At 37.6% G+C, this 27,418-nt stretch overlaps 2 protein-coding genes across 5 annotated transcripts in view; one reads left to right on the top strand and one right to left on the bottom strand.

Moving 5' to 3' along the window:
- Positions 1 to 2,008, bottom strand: part of LOC126268190 (CAAX prenyl protease 2) — a 114,709-nt gene extending 112,701 nt beyond the window's left edge. Inside the window, exons 1-3 of one of the 2 annotated variants that reach the window (XM_049973799.1) lie at positions 1,896 to 2,008; positions 1,574 to 1,679; positions 828 to 966 (exon numbers count right to left, since the gene is read on the bottom strand). In XM_049973799.1, coding sequence (XP_049829756.1) covers positions 828 to 966; positions 1,574 to 1,679; positions 1,896 to 2,008 — 358 coding nt within the window. The other variant, XM_049973800.1, reaches the window with a different exon arrangement.
- Positions 2,009 to 2,075: 67 nt separating this feature from the next.
- LOC126268189 (F-box only protein 11) overlaps positions 2,076 to 27,418 on the top strand; it is a 53,939-nt gene continuing 28,596 nt past the window's right edge. The window contains exons 1-5 of one of the 3 annotated variants that reach the window (XM_049973796.1): positions 2,076 to 2,257; positions 5,652 to 5,984; positions 7,893 to 8,043; positions 11,259 to 11,830; positions 20,401 to 20,645. In XM_049973796.1, the coding sequence (XP_049829753.1) occupies positions 2,161 to 2,257; positions 5,652 to 5,984; positions 7,893 to 8,043; positions 11,259 to 11,830; positions 20,401 to 20,645 (1,398 nt within the window). In that variant the 5' untranslated portion in view covers positions 2,076 to 2,160. Of the gene's footprint in view, positions 2,258 to 2,325; positions 2,642 to 5,651; positions 5,985 to 7,892; positions 8,044 to 11,258; positions 11,831 to 20,400; positions 20,646 to 27,418 lie in introns of those variants that run through there. The other 2 variants (XM_049973797.1, XM_049973795.1) reach the window with 2 other exon arrangements.

Raw genomic sequence — 27,418 nt, 5'->3', positions numbered from 1 at the left:
CCTGCATTACCCCTATTTGACTCTGTATTGATAACCCTGTATTCACCGGACCAAAAGTCTTGTTCCTGCTGCCACCGAACTTCACTAATTCCCACTATATCTAACTTCAACCTATCCATTTCCTTTTTTAAATTTTCTAACCTACCTGCCCGATTAAGGGATTTGACATACCACGCTCTGATCCATAGAACGCCAGTTTTCTTTCTCCTGATAACAACGTCCTCTTGAGTAGCCCCCGCCCGGAGATCCGAATGGGGGACTATTTTACCTCCGGAATATTTTACCCAAGAGGACCCAATCATCGTTAACCATACAGTAAAGCTGCATGCCCTCGGGAAAAATTACAGCTGTAGTTTCCCGTTGCTTTCAACCGTTCGCAGTACCAGCTCAGCAAGGCCGTTTTGGTTAGTGTTACCAGGCCAGATCAATCAATCATCCAGACTGTTGCCCTTGCAACTACTGAAAAGGCTGCTGCCCCTCTTCAGGAACCACATGTTTGTCTGGCCTCTCAACAGATACCCATCTGTTGTGGTTGCACCTACGGTACGGCTATCAGTATCGCTGGGGCACGCAAGCCTCCCCCCCAACAGCAAGGTCCATGAATTTATTCATGTATTTGTATATCCTTTGCAAATTAAATAATACTAACTAACTGAAACTGACCTATTACATAGTAATAATCAAAACAATGAAGACAAAATTGTTGAAAACGAAGAAATAAAGAACACAAAAGACGTGCTGTGCGTTTTATTGTTTGCAGTGTGCGTTAGCAGATATGAAGACTTTAAAAGTCTATTGATAACAATCAACTAAAAACCAATACCAACCTGCATAGAGCTTCCACAGTCCACTGAAACCTTGCATGCATATAGGTCCAAGGAAGAGAAGCATTGTTAACAAGAGTGGAATAACTGCAGCAGGAAAAAGGCCTTGCCACCTTAATCCCAGAAGTTCCCATATTGAAGCCTGGAATTTAAAGATTTGAATTTCAGTGCTTATCAGTGCCTGTTTTGACAGAAAAACGTAACTCACAGTAAGAATTCCTAGCACATTTTTTGCAACAAATCAAGACTGAGCAACATTATAACTATGCTTTGGACTGCACTTCACAGTTCAATGTTCATTCGACATTGTAGCAGAAATCTGTCTAACACTGTGTTAAAGTTTGTAATAGTAAGAATTTTCATTGGCTTCGAGTAGAGGTGAGAGCCCCAGAAAACAGTAATTTTACTATTTCTCATCAGCACATATAGTCATATTTGTAATATAATAATGCCACAAGTGCCAATCAAAAGATTTCAGCAAAGTTTCTAGTTGTCTTGTAGGCTGTTACATCTATAGATTGTTCAATTTCTTCAATGTTGAGGTACAGCAGAAAAATATATGCCTTCAATGAGTTAGTTAACTCTTATGCCTTAATTTTCTTTCTTTCCAGTTGCTTTTTCGAATACCATATATTATCATTTGATACCTTTAACACTCCTCGAATATGAGTTATCACTGAAGTCTTTCGCCAGTTTTTATGGTTTTCATCTGGCTTTCATATATTTTTTCCTCTTATATTTTTATTTACCTTTTTTAAAATTCCTTCTCTGGAAAAGCTATATAAAAATAGCGGGGATACGAACATCATTATGAAAACGCTTAAGAATCTTTTCTTTATGGTCGATGGGTGGTCTCTGTAACAATGTAGAAAAAAAGAAATTAAAAGTTGCCTGAAATGCGATATGCTGACGATAAAATACGGGCGTAAATCCGAAATTTATGGACTCGGTGACATTTTTCAAATACATTTGGCAACAGCGTCACGTGTAATCATTGTGCAGACGACTTAATAGTTAATGATTATCAGATAAAATATTTCACAAAAGACACCATGAAAGCGAAGCACAGACCTGTTATGTGGGGAATTCCAGACATATAAACTAGCGACATAAACGACTGACAAAAGAAAACATGCCACTATAGACGATATACATGCGTATTCTTTCATTCTTCTATCCTCCATACTGCTATTCTACGCTGTCACGTGACTCCTTGAAGCTTTCCTATTCGCCATTCGTTAGTCTGACTTAGGAATAAGAAAATGGCTGCCAGTACTGATGGAAGGGTATCCTTTGTTTAGGATTTTCTGCTGCAGAATTACAAGGATATTTTAAAATGCCGAGTGCTTCTTTCACCTCTTCTCGTTCTTACGTTCGGAGATCGAGAAGAAAAAATGCAAACCGCATTCCTCTACCGTCAAGAGCGAGCTCAGGTAAGAGAAGACTGCTGTTCTCTGCCAGAACTGAAATGCTTGGACTCGTCCCAGGCCCATGTCCGTACCTATTGACAGCTTATCAGTTTTGTGTGAGATCACTATGTGTAATCGTTTTGAAACATATTAGATGTAAAGGGCCTTAAACATATAATGTGCGTTTTAGTTTCATTAAAATAATTTTAAAGAAGATTGGAAGAAATTACCATATCTATGCAATGTCAAATTACATATTTTGCGAGTCTGCCGTTTATCCCTATGTAAGATGTATCGTTTTTGTGAACCGTTCCGGTGCACGTCAGGGGGAAGGAGTGAATGGCTTTGGCAAAACTGGTGGGAATTATGAGAGAGTATACTTACCAGCTCTTAATTCTACATTGAACGGTACTCATTGTCAGTTTCATTCCCGAATATGTTTCGTATATTGTAATACTCATAAACTTTCGGATCCGGATTGTGTTCTAATCGCCACTTAAGTCGTATCACAGTCGTATATTTATTTAATTGTCCACCGCAGAGCAAAGTTATCTATTGTAGTGTTGTGATCAGCAGCAAGCAGATTGTTTTGTGTGGGAACGCGTGTTGCTCTGATGAAGGATGTTATGTTTGCATTGTAGATATGACCAGCTGATTTGTTTCTTTCGTTGTTGTATAAGAAATAAAAGTCCATCCTATGGATCGTTAACGTTCATGTATTAAACATCAACTTTTTGCTAACTATTTCGTTCCCATATTTATTGGAAACCATGTTTCGTCTAAAACGACCCAGCGTTCTGCAAATCTCAAAAACCTCACAACTCTCCTGTATGTTCTGTGTGCAATGGCATTTGAGCAAATCTTAATAGTGTTACATCTCATTTGTAATTGTTATAAACTGCCACTGGATGTTTGATTTTGTATAATAGATAATGGTAGTGGTTTTCTGGAAATGCTATGCAATTACTGTCAAAAGTGATGCCCTGTAGTTTTAAAGAGCTCAGTGCTCAAGGTGTGTGCCAGCATTTCATTGTTTTGTTTGAAATTGACAGTGGTGAATAAATCAGATTTATGTACCATCATTTCATCTGTTGAAGAAATACAGCGACTGACACTATATATGTGTCCATATTATGCAAACTACTGTAACACACCTGTCATAGGGTACTTCCCATTGTAAAACATTGGCTTTATTCATTGTTATATGTAGTGTGGAAAGATGGTTAAATGTGTGCCTGTGTAGTATTACTTGCCTAATGTGATCTTCACTGTGTATATGAAGCAGATACATTGAGGAGCTGGAATGTCCTCACATAACTTAATACTTGAAATTTTGTAAATAGCTAGACTTTAACATGGTAGTTGGAGGCTTGTCTTTAAGCACCTGCCGCTTAAGATGTTTCAATAATTCATTGTCTCTCGCAAATTAGAAAATAAATCATTTATGCTGCCATTATTTATATGCATTCAGTAGTATCTTGTTAGTTATTAGTTACATTTAGTATAATATCACAATCTGTTTTGTAAGCGGTCTCCTGTGTTATCATTCCATTTCATAATAACCTTCCAACAAATTCTTAAACTTGAATACTTGCATTTGTTGATTGACTCCATCAGTAACTCATTGATGTGTCCACAGTTTCCTAATTTTCTAAGCTGCAAAGTTTTATGTTTCTGAACATTTAATGCAAGTTGTCAGTCTTAACATTGTGTTTCTGTGGATCATTTCTGCTACTCTTCTCATAGATACAGTGATCTTTGTTTTATTCCATCTCTGTGGCACAGTTTTTTCTTCAGATAATGTGCTGTGTGTTGTGTTTAAAATGGTGGGGGCACAATATCTTATCTTTGTACATAAGATGTTTCAAGCTTCTTACCATTTTCGTTTGCCTTGAAACTCTTACAGACGTGTCAGTTCATTGACTGTGGTATTCAGAATGGAATGGTCACATTGAGAAATATGGACAAATTATAGACAATTGATGTACAATACTTAACCTTCAAAAAGATGAAATGCTCATACAGAAGTAGAAGTAACATACTACCTAGCTTTCAGAACTAAGAGTTCTTTCCTTGGGAAGGAGAGAGGTAGGTTATTCAGACCCCAGGATGAGAGGGTATAGTGAGGATTGAGCACAATTATTGTCCTCACCACAGTTTTTTCTCTCTCATCCTGGGTCTGAATGACCTACCCTTCCCTATTAACTTTCCCCAGCCCCTCTCTCTGTCCTCTCTCAAGGCAGAAGCTATTTATTCTGAAAGCTACGTAATGTTACTTTTACTGTTGTTTGTCAACAGTTTTATATATTTCACCTCACGAAGGTAAGTATGTAGTGACTAATAGTTCTGTCTCATAATTTGTTTCTGGTTCAATTTTTTCCTTTGGTACCGTGATGATAAATATGCAGATAGTGCTATAAAGTCAATTGAAAGTAGGTGAAATCCCAAAACACACATCTGCATAAGTAATTTAGAAAAAAAAATTGGCTGGTTTCTGTATTCCTTCAAATGATTTACTATGTGCCAACAGTTTTCAAGCACCAATAAAATAATGTTCAGATTAATTTCATTTGGCTGTACTGGTAAATCTTGACACAAAGGCTGGATCACACTTGGCCAGTAATTTAGTAAATTGGCCATTGATTTAATTGCTGTACTCCATGAGAAAACGAGCAGTGGAGCAGTAAATCTTGCAATGAAAAAGTTATATAGTGCCATCCTCTCCCCCATTGCATTTTTCAGGGGATATGTGCAAAATATGTACACACTTTGTGTATCAAAATACTCAGTGGAGACTTGCCAATTATCTAATATGTTTTCTGAGTATAGGCCTACCTCTTGCTGTGCTCTTTCTGATGACGAAAAAAGCATTAAATATGACAAAGTGCATTTAATCATAGGACAAATGTGAACATTATGTTAAGCCACTGGTCAGTTGGTTACCACAATCTCTATTTTGGCATTCAAATTTGCTGGCTTCACCAGCTCTCAACCAAAATATTACCTTCCAATGTAACCTAGCCTTGGGCTACACTACAAATTGGTGTGTCACAACTGAGACTTCAAGGGGCTTGGGGGTGTCTAGCATCACACTCTGGTCCAGCTTGCAGCCAAGTTTAAAATGGAAAAAGAGATGAGATATGTAAAGAATAGCAAAGAGTACAAAGATGGATAATTGGCAACACATTTGCGTGTTGCATGCACAGTCTATAATCACTAATGTGGTACATAATGAGTAGAACATGTGTGTTGTTGCAACAAATTGTATAAACAATGTGGACACACACACACACACACACACACACACACACACACACACACACACACACACACACACACACAAGGGGGAGGGGAGATTGTTAAATTGCTCTTCAGTTGTATACTGTATTATCATACTCATTGCTCTTTGTTTCTTTAGCAGACCCATGTGAACTCCAGTGTCATGTGCCAAACCAGAATATACCAGGTGCTGGTGGTGCTTCGAGTGCATCCACAGTGACTGGATCAAATGCTGCCGGCAGCTCAGCCTCTGCGGCATCTGCTGGAAACACAAGTTCATCTAGTGTAAACAATGGCACTACTAGCCATCAGTCCCCGTACGACCTTCGTAGAAAATCCCCTCCTCACCATGAACCTTCAACAAGTACAAGTATGGCAGCGTCTTCCACTGTATCGACTGCTAATAGTTACACTGCTTCCATGCTGCCAGCTCGCAAAAGGCCGAGGCGGAACTGTTCAGTATCATATGATCGTAAGTATTCAACATTAATTTACAAACACTATTTTTGAAAATCTATAAAAGCATTGAAAGCATCACCTGAATGGTAATCTATGAACAAGTGTTGGTAGCAAGAATAATTATTGCGAAAAGAGCTATTTTGGTGCAGGAAAGGACAAAGCCTATCATAAAATTGTATACTCTTTATCAAACAGTTGTTTCATTTTTATAATTTCATTGCCTCATCAGTGTTTGTTACAATTTATAAATAGTTTCTCATTTAGGCCCTGAGACGGTTGTCTCAGAATTACTATTTATGTTCTATATAATAAATACTAGCGGGACCTTTTGTTATGAAGGATCATTCAATGAGTAGTAAGTTTTTATGTCCGTAACACTTCCGGTTCCTTTCTTTGGTGGTCAATAAACACAGCTCTCATTCATGATCAGACTCACTGTATAGGCCTATAATGCTGTTATCAGGTCTTGTTTTTTAGTTTTGTGTTAATTCTTAAATATAAATTGTACAAATGTTACACCCATATCGAGGAATGACTTTAAAATAACACAGTCTAATTCAAACTATAATAAAAATCGTAGTGGAAATGTGGCAGCATGAACCACTTCTGATGGAGATCGGTTGCTGATACATATAATACCGAAAAATGGTATACCACCTGTCGGCTTTGACCTGTGACATTATCAAGATGGTTGGCTTTACTACTTAAAGTGTATTCAGTATGGCAGCCCTTACGTCATTCATTACACCCATGAACAAACACCGATAACACATGAAGTGTTTAACTCTAGCAATAAAATGGAACTAACAGGACAACTGTGGGTTGCAGGGTGTTTTGGATGAGGGCAAACTAAATATGTGGCAGTGAGCAACATCATTTCAAAGAAGTATTCACCCAAAAATAACGTACTACGTGAAATCAACAGTAACTAACCCAACCAAAAATGCAAAAAAACATACCATTGGTATCAAACGTTTTGCTTGTCTTATGTATCTCAAATGAAGACAGCGATACCCCAACACGAAAAGCTGGTCCCTCTATTTTCACTTAACCTGTATAGTTCAGACAACACCCATGATACCAGCAACCCACAACTAGCAGAACTAAGCATTATAAAAATCTAGTGAGACCAAAATAACAACACTCCTTGATACTCACCACTAAAACTACTAAATATGAGCTTCAACTACTAATACAGACAAAATATGCAAAATCATTAAAAAGTGCCTACTCCAACATAAATTTTGGTATCCACTTCTCAAAATTAGCAACACAAAGAAGTACATTTAACTTCTAACAGCTAACACCAGAAATACATAAACATATTTGCTACCCTACCAAAAACACTTACTAAATTTTGTTGTAAGATCTGTACGTAGTACCAAACGAAAACCCCAAAAAATAACTTTCAAACTATTATCAACACACTCTGACAATTTCAAAACTGAGAACCAATCAATAGCCAAAATTCGCTACATTAAAATAACTCGCAGACAAGGCAACAAAACAAACTGAGAAACATTGACATCCCACATTAAAGTGTGTAACCACGTTACTCCACGATATCATCTGCGAAGAATCCATTTCAAACATGCTGCACCCAGTGACTTAACACAATACAGTTACGTTAAGAATAAAAAAGCCGAAGGGTGGTATCTCAGCTTTCGGCAGACCTGAAGGCTATTGACTGTGTGTGTATTTTTATGTTTGTTGTGATGCCTGTAGCATTATGTTTAAGCCTTGCCTTATGAAATGTTTTGTGCCCTATTTTAATTGGTCTGTAACAGCTATTGGGAGTTCAATAGAGCCATTGTTTGTGTATGTTAGATGTTATTTGTTTCATTTTCTAAACTGATCGCCCTTATTAATAAATCTGTTAATGTATCAGCATAATCTATAATTGTGAACTTCTCTTATGCAGAATGCACAACCTCAGCAGCACACTATCTACAGTATGAGCTCCCAGATGAGGTACTGTTAACGATATTCAGCTACCTGCTAGAACAGGATTTGTGTCGTGTTAGCCAGGTTTGCAAGCGCTTCCAGACGATAGCAAATGACAACGAACTTTGGTATGTTTATTTTATAAATTAAAAGTTCTTTCCGAATGATTATTTCTACAATATTTATTTTAATTGTATGCAGCTGCATTTTTGTTTTCAGTGCAGTATGCAATAACTGTAGATCTAGTTTGGATAAAACATTTATTTATGATTATCGTGTTATGAAATGTCATGCTAGTTAATACAACTGCAATTTTCTGTAACATTTATATTAAATAGGAACTCCAAAACTATGCAGTTAGCTTTGTTTTTGTTGGGAGGGGGACTCAAGAAAATAATTTTGTCACTTTATTGGTGGTGGTAGGTAGGTAGGTGGTAGTAGTAGTAGTAGTAGTAGTAGTAGTAGTAGCAGCAGCAGCAGCACAGAAGAAAAATGAATCTTAGATTCTGAATTATTCCTTTGACAAGGAAGAGAATATAAACCAAAGAGTATAAGTGCCTACTGGTATTAAAATTGGTAGCAGTTTCCTTATTGAATGTTTACGTCCTTTTCTATCCTCATTGTGCAAGTGCCCAGTTCATATGCAAACAACTTTCTGTTCCCCTTATTTTCAGGCGAAAAAAATAATTTATATAACAATCCAGAGTGGGTTTTAACTGTCATATATTTCTGTGGGTGTACTCCTGCATTTGTGTTAGTAGTCAGATTGTTTATAAATCTTTTTCTTGTAATTTTGGTACTCAAACTGCAAGGGGCACAATTTCGTAGAAAGTGTGGCATTTGGAACATAATAAAGTAATATGTGATCAGTAAATGAGGTATACAGTAGCACCTAGTTTAATTCCTTCAGAGAGTTTAAGATGTTAAGAGAATACACTTCATCCCCATCCCCATGTCCTGTTTGTGTTGTAGCTTGTCAAAAGTGTGTGTGTGTCATTCAGTGTAATTGTTAGACACTTTTGACAAGAGGTTAAATAATAAAATAAATTTACAGCAGTCTTTGGAAAGTAATGACACACACACACACACACACACACACACACACACACACACACACACACACACACACACACACACACGGGGGGGGGGGGGGGGGAGACAGCTAACCTATCAGTCATTGTTATGGTATAACAATCATGATCAACGTATCTGCATATGGCGGCATGCTGCAAGTCTTCGGCAAGCGATGTGTGCGAACTCGTGTTATTTGCTGCTCTTTGCACACTTATATTGTCGACTTGTATCTGACAACAGTCTCATGATGTTTTTTGGTTAAATGGGTAGTGGCAAAGGCTCACCAATTGAGTACACTTGGAAACTCAACTCGAAAACAACACTATCTTTCTGGATTCTTCAAAATAAATCTTCACATATCCTTAATTGCCAAAACTTCATCTGTAAATGTAAGTCGATCCCTATACTAATCAGTTACCCAATGTAAAAGCATTGACCTCAGCATTAGTATCTTAATTTGCAAATGTAAGACTACCATGTATTTTCCAAAGGACGAATTTGAGAATAAACCTCATTTAATAATCAAATTAATTGGCTACTTTGAAATTAGTATCTGTTCTCTTATGCTGTGCGAATGTGTTTTGACATTAATATATAGTGAAAAGTCTGACAGTGGTGAGCAATATTACTGAAATAAACTGCAACATTGTACAGACTTAGCAATATTTAATATTGTACCCTAATGCCGTAATAATTTTTTGTAGAAATTGTTGAATGCTTAATTTTCTTGTTTATTGTGATTGTGGTTATTGTAACAGGAGGTACTTAAAAAAAACTGAACTAATTTATTGATGGGTAGTGCTCTTGTATTACCACAATTTCTGCTCAGAGTACATAGAGCAAACATTCCAGAGACAGTAAACGAAGTGCTATTACTGAAGAAGGTAAGGCTAAATTTGACAGAGTTCATAGTCACAAATGTTGTGTGTGATTGTCATTTTTTCTCTGGCTGATTTTCATGAGCAGCTTGTGACGGTGAAATTCTGCTTTTTCCTTGGAGAACAGGAACAGAAACTCTCAGAATGTTAAAAACAGCATACACGGACAATGCTAGGGGTAAAAATAAAGTGTTTGAGAGGTTTTTCCGTTTCAAAAATGGTGAAATATTAGTTGATGACAAACCTCATTCTGGTCATTCTTCCACTGCCTGAATCCATGAAAAAATTGAAAACATTTGTGCAATCAACGAAGATTGACTATGGACTACCGCAGCAGAATTGTGACAGAAGATCTGGAAACAAAAATGATGACTGTCAAATTCGTGCCATACCGCTGACTCGTGAACAAAAACAAGGTCATATGGAACCATGCTGCGCCTTGTGAGAAGAATCCCAAAACTATCCAAACTTTTTTCAGAAATTATAATTGATGACAAAACTTGGATCTGCACTTATGATTCTGAATCAAAGCCAGCAGAAGACTTCTAGTTCACCTCACCTCAGGAATGCTCATCAGGTGTTTTCAGTGTGAGAGGACTCGTCCATTCAGTATTTGTTCCGAAGTGTAAGACAGTTAACAAGTCTTTCTAGTTAAGAAGTTTTGAAAAGATTGTGGCCTATTTTGTGGCCTTTGGGTGATTGGTTTTTCCATTATGACAGTGCCCCTGCTCATACAGCGCTGCGTGTATGACAGTTCTTGACCAAAAATGGTATGACCCCCCCATGCTGACCCAACCTTGCCCTGTGTGATCTTTTTTTCCATAGGATGAAAAGACATGAAAGGAAAGTGTGTCAATGATCTTGCTGAGTTGAAGAAAATAATGTCTGAAACACATCACAAAAGGTGAATGTAAGCCGCATTTTGAAAAATGGAATAAAAGATTGGACAACTTTATTATTTCAATTGGAAAGTATTTTGAAGGGGATTGAAGGTTTGTGCTTGAAATGTGTATAGATACGTTAACAAGAAGTTTGGTTCCTTTTGGGTACCCCTTTGTTTTAAGTTGAGTTGGGATAAAAAGATGATGGAAATCTTATATGAATGGAGTTGGTAAGCTCAGTTCTGCAGACTACAATTTATAGTTGCATTTTAAGTTGTTTCTAAATTACCATTGTTTTTCTGTAGTATAAAGTAAAACAGGAAAGTATCTGCCTATATGTGAGTGACAATTAATAAATTTATTTTTTATATATGTTGTAAATGGTTATGAATGTGCACATTCTAGGTATAATGGCAGTCTCCACATCTTATTAGATTAATATTATTGTGACAAGTTTGATGTAACTGTATTTCAGCTTGTGTTACCACAAATTGTTTTTTGTCTTTCCAGGAAAAATTTGTACCAAAGTGTGTATGAATATGATCTTCCATTGTTCAATCCTGCCCCGTGTCGATTCGAGTTCGTTTCTTCAGAGGACTCCGAACACGCAAATCCTTGGAAAGAAAGCTTTAGACAGTTGTATAGAGGAGTGCATGTTCGCCCTGGGTACCAAGACCTTTCATTTCGAGGACGCAGCATCAATTATTTTAATACAGTTCAAGGTGCACTAGACTTTGCGGATGAGCGTAGTGTCAATTCTGGTGAAGGTTGTGAAGGGTCACCTGCCATAGTATTCCTTCACACTGGTACATACCGTGGAGAGTTTTTGGTTATAGACTCTGATGTGGCTCTAATTGGAGCTGCTGCTGGTAACGTTGCAGAATCAGTGATTTTGGAAAGAGAATCTGAGTCTACTGTAATGTTTGTGGAAGGAGCAAAGCAGGCTTATGCTGGACACCTTACAATCAAATTTTCACCAGATATTACATCCACTGTTCCACATCATAAACATTATTGTTTAGAAGTTGGAGAAAATTGCAGTCCTGTTGTGGATCACTGCATCATTCGCAGTTCTTCTGTTGGTAAGTAGTGGAAGATACTTTCCTCCTAAAACTTTGCTTTGATACTGTACAGAATTGGTCCAGTTGTTCAACATTTATTAATGTGTTCTATTTACTTACAGAAATGTCTCAAAAATTCTATAATGTTATCTTGTTGCATATTTTTTCCAGTATCTCTGTGTGCTGTATTGGGAAAACAGAGCTAAAATTATGCAGAGTTAAAGTTGCACTAAATGTATGTTATTTTAAAGTTGCATCTTCTATTTAACGGACAACAACATAAAATGTGAAAACCACATCAGAGAAAACCACATCAGAAAAACTACTTAAAAGTTTAAGATACCTTTTATAAGAACTCTAAATTATGTCAAGTTTTAAATAGAACCATCACACATGTTGTTGCTTTTTATACAATATCAGGCTGTCCAGCATCCTGGAAAACAGGGAACACTCTGTGATGTTTTTTTCTTCTGGAAAACTCAGGAGAACTTAAAATTTTTGCATTTGCCTTAAAAACCCTGGAAAAAGCATGTTATCTGATTTGATTCTGGGCAGAAGCATTTCCTTACTTTCAGGTTGGCTTGATGAAGTTCTCTCTCACTGTTTGCCTTCAACTCTGTGCTGTGAGACCACCCTCCACCTGGCTTTTGGGTGCCCCCCCCCCCCAGCAGCCCCATCCAAGGTAAATCTGAAAAGATAGATTGTTCAGGTGTCCATGGTTGACACCAGTGTTCATAAGGCATTTGTGAAAGAGCCAAAAAGCAAGCTCAAAGTCCCATGATTTTGGACTTTGGGACAGGGTGTAGATTTCAATAATATTACAAGCACTTTTGTTTTACTGCAGAAGTTTTGCACTGTTTGGTGATGGGAGGGGAGCAAAAGGAAATGGTGTCAGCCAGGGCTCAGCAAATATTAATAGATGTTTAAAAATGTGTAAAGAAAGTAGGAACAGAAGTAGGTGAAACTGAAATGTAAGGTCACTACTGGGATCCTAAGTGTCATACCTATGAAGTAATGTGTGACTCTATGAAGGGCAAGATGCTGCTAGCTCATCTCGCCTTTTTTGAGACTGGCTGCTAGAGTTGAGTAGTTTCTGTCAAAATTTCAGTCAGATGCCTCCATTTCTCTGTATTTCCCTCTATTCTGTGGTCAGAGAATTAATGAGAGAATTTGCCAAATAAGAAGTTTGTAGAAGCAGAATAGTTGCAACCTCAGAAGCTGGACATCAGGTACAGAGTCAAGAAAATCCTAAGAAATTTGGTTCTTATGTCAAAGCGGTAGGTGGATCAAAACAAAATGTCCAGACACTCTGTGACCAAAATGGTACTAAAACAGAGGATGACAGACTCAAGGCCGAAATACTAAATGTCTTTTTCCAAAGCTGTTTCACAGAGGAAGACTGCACTGTAGTTCCTTCTCTAGATTGTTGCACAGATGACAAAATGCTAGATACTGAAATAGAGGACAGAGGGATAGAGAAACAATTAAAATCGTTCAAAAGAGGAAAGGCCGCTGGACCTGATGGGATACCAGTTCGATTTTACACAGAGTACGCAAAGGAACTTGCCCCCTTCTTGCAGCAGTGTACCGTAGGTCTCTAGAAGAGCGTAGCGTTCCAAAGGATTGGAAAAGGGTACAGGCCATCCCCGTTGTCAAGAAGGGACGTCGAACAGATGTGCAGAACTATAGACCTATATCTCTAACTTCAATCAGTTGTAGAATTTTAGAACACACATTATGTTAGAGTATAATGACTTTTCTGGAGACTAGAAAACTACTCTGCAGGAATCAGCATGGGTTTCGAAAAAGACGATCGTGTGAAACCCACCTCGCGCTCTTTGTCCACGAGACTCAGGGGGCCTTAGACACGGGTTCCCAGGTAAATGCCGTGTTTCTTGACTTCCGCAAGGTGTTGGATACAGTTCCCCACAGTTGTTTAATAAACAAAGTAAGAGCATATGGACTATCAGACCAATTGTGTGATTGGATTGAAGAGTTCCTAGATAACAGAACACAGCATGTCATTCTCACAAAATATATGACCTTGTGGATAACATCGAAAGTTCACTGAGGCTTTTTGCGGATGATGCTGTGGTATATAGAGAAGTTATAACAATGAAAAATTGTACTGAAATGCAGGAGTATCTGCAGCGAATTGACGCATGGTGCAGGGAATGGCAATTCAATCTCAATGTAGACAAGTGTAATGTGCTGTGAATATATAGAAAGAAAGATCCCTTATCATTTAGCTACAATATAGCAGGTCAGCAACTGGAAGCAGTTTATGCCATAAATTGTCTGGGAGTACGCATTAGGACTGATTTAAAATGGAATGATCATATAAAGTTGATCGCCGGTAAAGCAGGTGCCAGACTGAGATTCATTGGAAGAATCCTAAGGATATGCATTCCGAAAACAAATGAAGTAGGTTACAGTACACTTGTTCGCCCACTGCTTGAATATTGCTCACCAGTGTGGGATCCGTACCATATGGGGTTGATAGAGATAGAGAAAGTCCAACGGAGAGCAGCGCGCTTCGTTACAGGATCATTTAGTAATCGTGAAAGCGTTACGGAGATGATAGATAAACTCCAGTGGAAGACTCTGCAGTAGAGATGCTCAGTAGCTCGGTACGGGCTTTTGTTGAAGTTTCGAGAACATACCTTCACCGAGGAGTCAAGCAGTATATTGCTCCCTCCTACATATATCTCGCAAAGAGACGATGAGGATAAAATCAGAGAGATTAGAGCCCACACAGAGGCATATTGACAATCCTTCTTTCCATGAACAATACGAGACTGGAATAGAAGGAACAACCGATAGAGGTACTCAAGGTACCCTTCGCAAGCGGAGTATGGATGTAAATGTAGTGAAAAAGCTCTGGGTTTATGTGACATATCAGGAAATAAACTTTGCTTTCTGGGATGGGTGTTTTATATTTATGAAGAGCTTGGTGTCCAAAATTCTGGATAAATTTCCCCTATCATATTTCTTTATGAAGGGCACTCCATGTTTAGACACAGAAGTGGCAATTAACACTGACAATGAGGAAAAGTGGTTAGCAATAGCATTAATACCTCTTACTATCTTAAATTCTTTTGGTGGTCACGAGGCTGATGCCATTGCAAATGATTCCAAAATCTAGTAGTTAAGTCAGTAAAGAAAATGGGGATCACAATCGCATCAATAAATTGTGGATGATGGTCATTGAGTTCAAGAGTGGACATGAAAATGTGAAGAGATTTATCAGGGCTACTTGCTGTCGCTTCCGTGGCATTGCCAGCCTTGAAAGAGATTTATCTGACAGCTCCATTGTGGTATAAAATTTGGCTGAAGCCTTTCTTTCACTGTTTGTAATGCAGTCAAGGTAACAGAGCTGTTGTAACTATCACAAAGCAATTAATACATAGCTTTTGAAATTCACATGATAGGTACAGTGAAACAGTAACAGACAAAAAGGCAAGTGAGAAGTCCTCAAAAGAAAATGAGAGAATGAAGAAAGTGAGTAGAGAAAAGCTAAGAGCACTAAGTAGTACGAAAAAAGAACTTGTGGAAAGTGCTGAGAAATAAGTTTCTCAGATTGAAGTAGTACTGCATCACTAAAAACTAACAGTTTGTGGCTTCATTTAATGTTCATGCATGTGTCTTTATCAGACTACTCTATTGCCATTCATTCAATAATCATTTTGCTCAAATTGTATTTGAATTTTAGTCTTAGGTCTCTGTGTGAAAATTGTAAATTTTTAATGAAATACCTTTGCGGCTTAGTTTCTGTGCAGTTTTACTGTAATTTTTTTTATTCAATTTACGTTTTACACATAATTTAGTTGTCAGGTTCTGGTATGTTTATTTCTTAATTGAAATGAACCATGTTCATTTGAATGTTTTCTTAGAGTGTAGTTCCCATCATGTTCCTGTATACTGACAAAATTTGTAGATTTTATCACAAAATCAATCAAACTTGGTTAGGTACAAAGCACAATATGACCCTGTAAAAATCAGAAATTGGCCTGGAAAACTCAGGGAAATTTTTCTATTAGAATTGCTGGACACCTGGCATGTGGTCTGCTGCCTTCACCCTTTCTGTAATCTGATTCACAACTTGCAACCTGTTCTGTAGCTTTTACATTTGAATGTGTTAAAATACTTAATCATTTTATATCAAACAATGGAAACTCCAAGTAGGACTATAAACAATGTAGGAAAAGACAGATTGCTACTTACAATAAAGAAGACACATCAAGTTGCAGACAGGCATGATTGAAAGACACTGCTACTTAGTTATAATGTAATTGGGAACATAAAAAAAAATCGACTCAACAAGCAATGGCAGGAGAAATCTGTCTCATTCCATCCAATAAGTGCTGTCTTATTCCATCCGACAAGTGTCCGCTGACCCTGGATATGGGCGACTTTTCCAAACTCTCCCATTTCCTAAACCTCACCAGTCCTTTGCCTTCATCCCTCTTCCTTCCCCTTCAACCCTTCTGCCAGAGAAGGAACCACTAGCTCTTAAAGCTTGCACATTTTGTTAACCTTTTCTCCTGTCACCACTTGGTGAATAATTTTTTATCTATCCAGTTACATTATATTTTCAAAAATGTATGATTTCTGTAGATATAGTTAGTTTCATGTTCTACAGATCATTTGCATGATTAATCATAATAATATGGAAATGAGTCCTATATTCACATCACAAATTAGTTTATAATTATGACTACAAGCTGATCATTTGCAAGTATGTTGAGCATACAGATTTGAGTTAGTAATTTGTAGCCACCACTTGTCACACATTACAATAATAGAAATTCTTCTAAGAAAAAAGGAGTTGTCAAAGTGAAACTTTCTTAGTTTTTACTTTGCTATCTGTCAGACATTTTATACCATTGGCAAGTGTAAAAATTTTGCATTGTGCACCCCTCCCTCCCTTTTTGTGCTAAAGACAACCTTAATGTCGTGTAACAACAATCATTTTTTCTTCTAGTATTCTTATTGTGTATAGCATTGTTCATGTTGAACCACAGTGGATTATTTACAACATGATCATGGTTGACCATCACATGTTCTTACTGCACATTTCTGAGCAATGGGGACTTTCTTTCTGAAAGATGAGTTACTCCATAACATTACTTTATATGATGATATTAAATGAAAATAAGCAAAATATGTCAACTTACTGAGTAGTGTCTCTGCAAGATGTGCAGTGATTCCAAGTGCAGTTGTGGCTGAACTAAGCTGTTTTAGAAATTCTAAAATGTGCTTTTTCCAAAATAAATTCTCATCAACACTAAAAAAATCTGAAGTTTCCATCCTACTTTTTACTTCACCATGTGTTGCACATATCATTGGTGTAGTATTTCTAGATGTACAGACCTGAGTATGTTGTGTCTTCTTAAAATTGACAGTGAGACTGTTCACAAAAAATCAGTCAATGGCACTTGTAAGAACATTGTTTACCTTTCTTGGGGTCTTGTGTTCTGTGTATGCTTGGATCGATTAAAGTACTAGTGTCAAGTGCAAAATGAACTAATTCTGCTTGTTGTATATATATGGAAAACCATTCACACATACGAACAACAATAGTGCACCTAAGGTTGAGCATTGGGAAACCCCCATATGTGACACTTCCCAATTGAAAATGCCTCCCATGATTACATTGTTTGAATTACTAAGTACAAGTTTCTGCATTCTTTTTGTTAGATATGACATCATGTGTTGGTTGATTATACCATCAATCCCATAAACCCTCAGTTTACTTAGAACAACACTGTGATTCACAGAGTCAAGATGACTTAGATAGTTGACAGAAGATACCAACCGATATATTTTGTTATTTAATACTTATAAAATTTGGTGAGTGAATATGTAAATGGTATTCTGAGTAAAGCAAGACTTCTGAAGTCCAAAGTATAATTCGTCGAGGGTATTAGTTATTCAGGTGGGGTAATGCTCTAGAATACATCGGCTCAAAAATTTTGGATAGTGTCAGTTGTGAAACACATTGATAGTCTTTGACATCTTTCCTATCACCTTTTGTAAAGAGGGTTTTGGCAGTGGCATGTTTTAATTTCTCTGGAAAAATGCCTCGAGTTAGTGATTGTTATGTATTTAAGATAAGGCTGTGCTCATTATATGGGAGTAATACTGCAGAGAAGCTTCCCACTTAATTAACTACTGAAATGGCAACAACTGAACTCAGTGACATAATGATCATCTAATCGAAATGTAATATGAATTCTTTATTGGGAATTATAACACAACAAAAGTTTGTGATTAACAGACCTTTTTTGGTCTAACCATTACAATTTTGACTTTAGTGCAGTGGTATATACATTATAGTATACCTGTGAACCTTGAGGTAGGAGCTGTTGATTCACCTTTTATTTCTTGTGGTTTAAATAACCATAGCTCTATATTTCTGTAAAATTTCTAAATTTACCACAAGAGGATTTCATTAACAGATCCAATTAAACAGTAGATTAATGAAACATTTACTGAAAGTCTCTACTATTGCCACTTGACTTTAGTTTGTTCATATCCATATTGCTGACAGTCATAAGAATTATGTGAATTTTCTGTGTTCGCATGTCTGACAATTGTTTTGTAGTAATTATTGATAAGTAGGTGCTACATCTGCCAATGTCGTTTCTCAGGTCCTCAAAAATCAGTAAAGGGTAAAATGTTACTGAATTTGTTTAACCTCTATGGCAGTCTTCATTAGTTGTTTTTCATGCACTAGTTGTCTAAGAATACCAAAGATTTTTTGTTGTAGATGCAGAAAAAAAGTTGAGCATTCCTACTTCTTGCCCTTAAGACTGTGAAACCTTTGCTACATAGTAGTAAGCTTATTGAATTACATCTGATGTATATATTTGTAAGGTGAATTGATTATTGTGTTTTGACAATTGAATCTGGTGTCATTAAAGTCTATTAAGGACTGGCGTGTGAGAATTGGGAGACAGAATAGTGACTAATTTAAGAATAGTAAGTAACTTACATTATGTCTAGTGTCTAAGGACCCTGATGTGCAGAACTGATCATAAATATCTGGGTGTACAATGGGGAGTACCTATAGAACAGGTTTTATGGTGCAAAGAAAACTAATTCTCACAAGAACATCTCTTTATGTTTTTCCAACTATTTGCAAGTATAGGAAATTACACTTAAACTCCGTACTTATATTATCAACTTTACAAGCCTTACAGCTCAGTCATATTCCCCATTCTGGTCAGTTCTGTGCTTCAATGCAATCACAAATGACTAAATAACCAAGGGTTCCTTTAAAATATCGCAAAAATGTGAAAATAGTGTCCTTGTCAATTATTCTTTTCATCTTTTGTATTGAAAAGTAAGTCTATTCTTATTACAGTAATTTCTTCATGAATGTGAATGTTGCCTGAAATTGTATGACGCCTTATTTTTGTGAAATTTCTTTATGCTGTTTTTAACTGTTACTCTGGTTGGATTTATGAAGAAATTGTCAGGGTAGTTTGAAAATATACTATAAACAAAAATAATGCCACTTCGTAGACAGATTTGTCTTAGTTACATTCTTTCTACTCCCAATGACAAGTAACCTCTCCCAAACCTCTAATTTCCACACATTTTGAAATTAACACTATTTGTATTTATTTCCTCCAATAATCGGTAGAAAATGGTTCAGAAGCCTTATTGCTTAATAGGATCTGTTAACGAAATCTTCTTGTGGCGAATTTAGAAGCTTTGCAAAAATGTAGAGCTGTGGTGTTGTAGAAATAAAGCAACGGTTCCTACTTAAAAGAACAAATTCCTCATTTTATTTTGCCTCGTTTTCAGGTAGTCCAGCATAAAGTTTAGTATTTGCTTCGAACTGCTGTTCGTAGGTGGCAGAGCTTTTGTAGGGATTCCCCCCCTCCTCCTCCTCCTCCTCCTCCTCCTCCTCCTCCTCCTTGGAAATTTGTATATTCTGCTGTGGTCTTATGGTCTTAGGACAGACACCATTGTAATGCCAATTCTCCATACACACACAGATACCACTGAGCAGTTGCTAGCTGAAGAACAATATAATATCCCTCCCACCCCCCAACGCCACTGGTGTTCTATGATTATGAACAATGGTTAGGTGCATTGCAAATTCTACATATATCTCATTCGTGAAATTAGACAACAAATAATAAATGTGCATAATAAACACTTCAGTATTAAGAGAGTTTTGTGTAAAGTACAGTATTTGATATCATTAAATTTGAAATTTATGCACTCAAGAAAGAATTTCAAAATGGTGCATGCAGTTTTCTGTTAAGGACTGCAGCTGTGCCATCTAACTTCTTGTACAAATTCCTGTGAAGTTACAAGTAATTTTGTTTTAAGTTTGTCGAAACGTGTAGTCCTATCAGCCACATCAGTGTGGTTCACATTGGATTTATGAAGAAATTATCAGAGTGGTTAGAAAATAAACTACAAACAAAAGTTATGACACTTTGTAGATAGATTTGTCTTAGTTACATGCTGGACTAAGTTTTTAAAGCACCATGACTTACATTTGCACTTTCTCTTAATTTTAGGTAATTTTGTCAACTCATGTAATGGTAATTGTGTATGCCTTCTTACAGTTGGTGCAGCTGTTTGTGTTAGTGGGGTTGGAGCAAATCCAATAATCAAACATTGTGATATCAGCGATTGTGAAAATGTTGGCCTGTATGTGACTGATTATGCCCAAGGAACATATGAAGACAACGAAATTAGTAGAAATGCTTTAGCTGGAATTTGGGTGAAGAATTTTGCAAATCCCATAATGCGAAGGAACCATATACATCATGGCAGAGATGTTGGCATCTTCACCTTTGAGAATGGACTTGTAAGTATGCTTCACAGATGGTCTCTCAAACCTGCAGGAGGTAACTCCTGAAGTTTGATGTTATGGTGTGCTGTTCTGTTGCTGTGGAAACATTGTCCAGATAAGTATTAGTTGCTTCGTATCCTATGTAGTTTTTGGAAGAATTTAAATTGCAGATTTAATCATGGGAATGAAGCTTCATTATAACTGAAAACACCTTCCCTCAGTCATAAACCTCATTCTCATGTGTTATGCTGAGATAAATTGGTTGGTCCATGACCAGTTGGCATGTGAAACAGTGGTAGGAGAAAAAGATGGTTTCAGTGAATTAGAATAGAGTATTCAAAATTGCTTTAATGACTTAACTTCCCATTTAAAAATTAAATGACGAGTACTGAAAAAGAGATACTCAGATACAGAAATACCTAATATCAAAGTCATTAATAAATAGTGCAGCAACAAGAATGCGGATAAAATGCCTGGTGTGCTAGGCTGTGGTGCAGAAGAATTTAAAATTTACGTACATCATTTTGGAAAATATCATTAGATATCAGTTGTGCTTCTTTCTATGATTGGAGGAGCTACTGAGTATATAGGGTGTAAACGATAATTGTTTACAACATACTGCAGTGGTTGTAAGGTACCACTCTTCATGTTGTTTGTTGATTTGTATTCGATTATATCTGACTGCAGTCTGGTTGGTCGGAAAAGTAGCCAGTTTTGGAAGGTGAACTGAGCCCTAAGATACACGAGGTGATTACTGAAGTTCTGACCATGTGGCTACAACGCTTGCGCTATCTATTCTCTCGCACTATTGTATAAACCAGTCCCTTCCAAAATATTCTAATAATAATGGAGAGGTTGCAAATTGAGAATATTTTGTATGACACAGTTATTTTGTTTCACTTTAATTTCAAGTGTCATGTCGCTACTTGTTCTCATTTAGCTTGAGCTTGTATGAGTTTACAATTGCCGATTGCTTGTATTATGGTGGTCTTTTAATTATGTAACAACTCTTATGATATTAAATTAGTCATTTACTTCAGAATTATTGCTTTAATTATGATCACTTTTCTCACATACGTAAGTGTCGTCCTTGCGTTATGGTTATGGCGTGGCTGACTAACTCCTTTGCACCAAATGATTTTTAGGTGCCCACCTGTCCATTCTAAACTACAGGGCATCCCTGTCAGCAATGCCACTGCACTGTAGCGAAGAAGCATGAGGGTAGATTCAATCTGTCAAGTACAGGATCTCAATATATGTGCTTTTGTGTCCCTCAACTAACCATTTCCAAAATCTGCATGAAACAACACTTTTGGAGAAAGAAAAACATTAACTAATAAAAAGAAAATCCTCTGCTAACTGAAAGCGGCAGTGGTGCCCTCATAGCTCAGAAACACCTTTTTTTTTTCTCCTTCCCTCCAGAATTTATATGTCATACATACCATGTCTATCCATCCCTATTGTTAAAAACAAAGATTCCAAGACTTACCAAGCGGGAAAGCGCCAGCAGACAGGCACATGAACAAAACACACACACAGAATTACTAACTTTCGCAACCGATGGTTGCTTCTTCAGGAAGGAGAGGGAAAGACGAAAGGATGTGGGTTTTAAGGGACCCTCTGGCTCCTACCCTTGCAACCGCCCCCGGTGTAAAGTGTCCTATGCACCCTCCCACCACCACCTACTCCAGTCCTGTAACCCGGAAGGTGTACACGATCAAAGGGAGAGCCACGTGTGAAAGCACCCACGTGATTTACCAACTGACCTGCCTGCACTGTGACGCTTTCTATGTGGGAATGACCAGCAACAAACTGTCCATTCGCATGAATGGACACAGGCAGACAGTGTTTGTTGGTAATGAGGATCACCCTGTGGCTAAACATGCCTTGATGCACGGCCAGCACATCTTGGCACAGTGTTACACCGTCCGAGTTATCTGGATACTTCCCACCAACACCAACCTATCCGAACTCCGGAGATGGGAACTCGCCCTTCAGTATATCCTCTCTTCTCGATATCCGCCAGGCCTCAACCTCCGCTAATTTCAAGTTGCCGCCGCTCATACCTCACCTGTCTTTCAACAACTTCTTTGCCTCTGTACTTCCACCTCGACTGACATCTCTGCCCTTACTCTTTGCTTTTAAATATGTCTGCTTGTGTCTGTGTATGTGCGGATGGATATGTGTGTGTGTGTGTGTGTGTGTGTGTGTGTGTGTGTGTGTGTGTGTGTGTGTGTGTGTGTGTGTGTGTGTGTGTGTGTGTGTGTGTGTGTGTGTGTGCGAGTGCGAGTGCGAGTGCGAGTGCGACTGTACACCTGTCCTTTTTTTCCCATAAGGGAAGTCTTTCCGCTCCCGGGATTGGAATGACTCCTTACCCTCTCCCTTAAAACCCACATCCTTTCGTCTTTCCCTCTCCTTCCTGAAGAAGCAACCATCGGTTGCGAAAGCTAGTAATTCTGTGTGTGTGTTTGTGTGTTTTGTTCATGTGCCTGTCTGCCGGCGCTTTCCCGCTTGGTAAGTCTTGGAATCTTTGTTTTTAATATATTTTTCCCATGTGGAAGTTTCTTTCTATTTTATTTACATCCCTATTGTTTTTAACTTTTACAAAGATATGTTCAGTTTCACTTTGTATTTTGTATAGTATTATTCAGACACGAATAACTCAAATTCAAGATTGCAGTGACGTTTCGTTTCAGTCCATTTCAAAATTCCTGAAGTATAAAGTATGCTGAAAGAAAAATACACAGAAACACATTTCTAAAAATTCTTCACACCACATTTTGTTATTCACTTGAACCAAATACTCCACATGAGGTTAGTATGTAATAAAATAGGTATTTGTCTGACAACAAATCTCAAAATCAGTAAACTTTACCAAATTATTCAATGTCATAAACATCCCCCCCCCCCCCCCATGCCCTAAAGCTACCATTGCTTATCTTAATGCTTATGGGATCTGATAAACATGAATGACACAATTAACAAGGTATAAATTGCAAATGTAAACTTGTTGAGAAAGAATACCACAAAGAAGAAGAAAAATCATTTCATGCATTCATGGAACACTGTTGTACTTTACACTGTGCAGGTGAATGTAGAGGGAGACACTGATGCAGCACCTTGCACTGTTGGGTTGCAAGATGTAACAGCACATCAAGCTGCGTGAGCCTCAGCTTCTAGCAATTTTTCTGAGGCCACTCGCATCTGCCGTGGCACCCAATGAGGGTCACAAGTGCTGGGCTTCCTCTTTATATCTTTAAATCCATGTGATTTAACACAACATTGTAAATAAGTGGCTGCATTTCTGAATATGTTCCAAGTGACCTATTTTAGCGCAAGCTGCTAAACTACATATACTGTTAATTTCTAAACATGGTCTGTTACAAGAGTCACAATAAACGTCCATAAAGGTACATAGTCAAATACGAGGGTTGTCCACAAATTAAGTTACATTCGGTTATAAAAAACAAGTGTGTACAGATACAGAAAAAATATTTATTGTACAAAAATCTACAGTTCCTGTGATAGAAATCCCATTTATTTTGTTGGTTATTTCTTCCCGTGTAAGCTTAATTTGCTCCTTCCGCACTGTTTGATAATGTACCCATTTGGTTATTATGTGCTGAAGTTTCTTCCCCTACTCTATCCTCACAAGCCGGTAATTGGTATATGCAGAAGAATCTTGTAATACTGTCATTTTGTCATTGTTTTATTATTTTTTCTCCTTTTATCCATCATAAAACCTCACCTCATTCCCCCCCCCCCCCCCCCCCCCCCCCAATCTTTCTCTGCATTTTGCTCCGTCGATCAATCTGAGCCTATAATGACTTCCTCATGCAAAATAGGCCCATCTACAGTGTCCATTGAACATGATTCTTCTTCTGTTTCAACTTGCAACATTACCTGTCAGTTAACTGTTTGCCCCCATTCTCCTATAGCTCCTTTTATTTTGAACCCACTGATGTGGAAACTCGGTATTTCATCTCCCCGTTTCAGTAATTCGTTATACATGTTTGCCTTTGCATACAGCTGCCTTCCCAAGTTGACTAATGATGTAGTCACATGCTCATATATTTTAACCTTGATTATAGGAATGATTACGGCCTTGTCTTTCAATATAACATCATCTTCTGAAAGTTCCTCTTGTTTGTCACTTAATTTTCCTGCTTTTATTGCGTAAATGTTTTGCTCCTCTTTGCTAGTTGTTTGAGAGCCCTTCATATACATTTACCCTTGGACAATTCTGAAAAGGCAGTAGGTTTCCCATTTTTCTCATTCTTGGCAAGTTCTGTGCCAATTCTTGGCCTCCATCCTTTGTATCTACCTTTGCACTCTTCTTCTTCTCGTCCAGTTGGCCCCCTCTCTTTGTGCTACATGAAAGCATAACTACTGCGTTCTTGGCCACTTATGTTCTCTCTCTCTCTCTCTCTCTCTCTCTCTCTCCTCTCTCTCTCTCTCTCTTCCCCCCCCCCCCCCCTCCCCCCTCTCCACTCTTGTTCATTGCGGATCCCATGCTGCGATGCTGCATTAGTGAAGTTCTCTTTACACTTCCGGCTACCTTCCCTTGTGTTCTAATAGTGCAAATGTGATCCTGGCTTGTTCCACAGTCAATTGTTCCTATTAAGTGGCGATGTTCTTTGCATAGTAACCTTTGTACCGCTTATCACACCACATTTCTCTCATTATAGGGTGTGTCAAGAAATTGATTTCTCTCCGATTCCTATTCTAAGAATTTACTGTAAGTTACAACCATTATTCTACTATATGGCTGATTACATATAGAAATTAGAGTACCTCCTGATTGCTCAGTGACAAATATTTCTTTAGGAACTTTTTTCTTTCGAATTCTGCATACTTGAAACTTTCTTATTACCATGTTTCCCAGTAACGTGCTTTGTTATCCATTTGATTTGACACGAGAAATTTTTGATTCCTGTGAGATGGAATTTACTGAATTTGCAACTGATTGTAAAATCCACTCTTGGCCTTTATTGCCTTTTGGCCACTTGCTGACTTCACTTCACTGTAAAATTTGCTATTGACTACCGTTTCAATCTGTTATTCAGTGGTTCACTGTACTTCATGTACTCCTGCTAACACTTGTTTAGCGGCTTCTACATTCTGTTCGATCTCCTTATGCTTTTACTAGTTTCTTCTTGTCTTCTTTTTTTATGATCTCGTGTCGCTGTCTCTGATCTTTTATTTTCTTAATTGCTGTTTCTTTTCCCTAGTTGCATTTTTTATTTCTTCATTTAATTTCTTTTACTCTTAGTTCCTTTCTTTATTCTCTCGTCCATGCTTCCCTTCCACGTTTTAAAAATTCTTTGACATTCTGTCTCTAATTTTTATGATTTTTTTGTATTGTTGATGACTCTATTACTTAGACATATTGTCTACTATCTTCCTTTTGTTTCCTCTGCGTCTTTTCCGACACTTACGTTAATTGTTTAAAATCGGTGCCAGTTCCTGCTCTTATTTTTATCATTCCTGCGAACACCTCATACCCACTAGCTTTTTGTTATTGATATGCAAAAACTGATTGCATTTACAATTCAACCTAAACTTAATACTTATAAGCACAGAAGTTTTGCAGCATGGCCAGACAAGCCACCTCCATCACACTTTAAGAATGTACGTAGTCACTATGGATTGCTATGGGAGTGTGTGTAGTTCTAAACTTCTTGAAAAATCCAGTTAAATTGGCCAAAGACAGGTTTTGATCATGGATCTTCTGCCATCATGATGACAGTGCTTTCAAGGCAATCAGAACAAAAAGCATTTCATGAGTATTACAGATTCCGGATATTTGAGCATCCATTTAGCAGCGTGTGTTTGATCTTGAATAATATTTTGCTCTCCACAAAATTAGAAGCAGCTATTCAGTCCCCCCCCCCCCCCCCCCCCCCACAAACAAACTTGATCATATCAAAAAATATCCATTGTAGTAGGTTTTTCTAAGTTTGCTCAGAATATGGCTGTAGCGATTTCTGCACAGTTACCAATTGCTTGCTATAGTCAGTATGGTCTCCAATATTCTTCCACTCATACGTTTCAGACATATATGCTGACTTGAGTATCATACAAAAGAGACTGCACTGAGGTGAAGGCTGTACTTTCTGAAAACCTTCAAAATATGTACAAGTGCTTTATAAAATTGGCTCTGCAACCTATTATAAAGAGAGAAATAACTACAATACTTTCCACATTCGTAATAAGAAGACAAACTACCAGCTTGTTGATGCAGCTCTCCATGCTGTTCTACCCTGTGGAAGTCACTTTATCACTGAATAATTACAGCAGCCTACATCCATTTGCACATAGTTACTGTATTCAGACTGGGGTTGGTCATCCTCTACATCCCCCCCCCCCCCCCCCCCCCCCCACACACACTCACACTCGTTTTCCGTCTTTTTACCAAACTGATAATGCTTTGATGATTTAGGATGTGACTCATCAACCAATCTTTACTTTGTCAGTTGTATCATACATTTCTCATACCCACAGGTTGATTCAGTTCGTCCATCTTAGTTATTGTATGTACACATCCAACTTTCCACAGTCTTCTATAGTGCCCCATTTCCAAAGCCTATACTCTCTTCGTGTCCACACTGTTTATTGTTCATATTCAGTTCCGTACAAGGCTACATTCAAGACCTCCAGATAAAAAATTCAAATTTACCTTTGATAACAAATTTAATTTTCATGGAAATATTTACCTTGCTATTGTCAATCTGCATTTTATATTCTCTTGATCCATCAGAACAGATATTTATCTGTCTCGCGTGTGT

This window comes from Schistocerca gregaria, chromosome 4 (genome assembly GCF_023897955.1).
Source record: "Schistocerca gregaria isolate iqSchGreg1 chromosome 4, iqSchGreg1.2, whole genome shotgun sequence".
NCBI lineage: Eukaryota > Metazoa > Arthropoda > Insecta > Orthoptera > Acrididae > Schistocerca > Schistocerca gregaria.
Note: the sequence above shows the minus strand (reverse complement) of the source record. Positions and strands in the feature narration are given on the sequence as shown.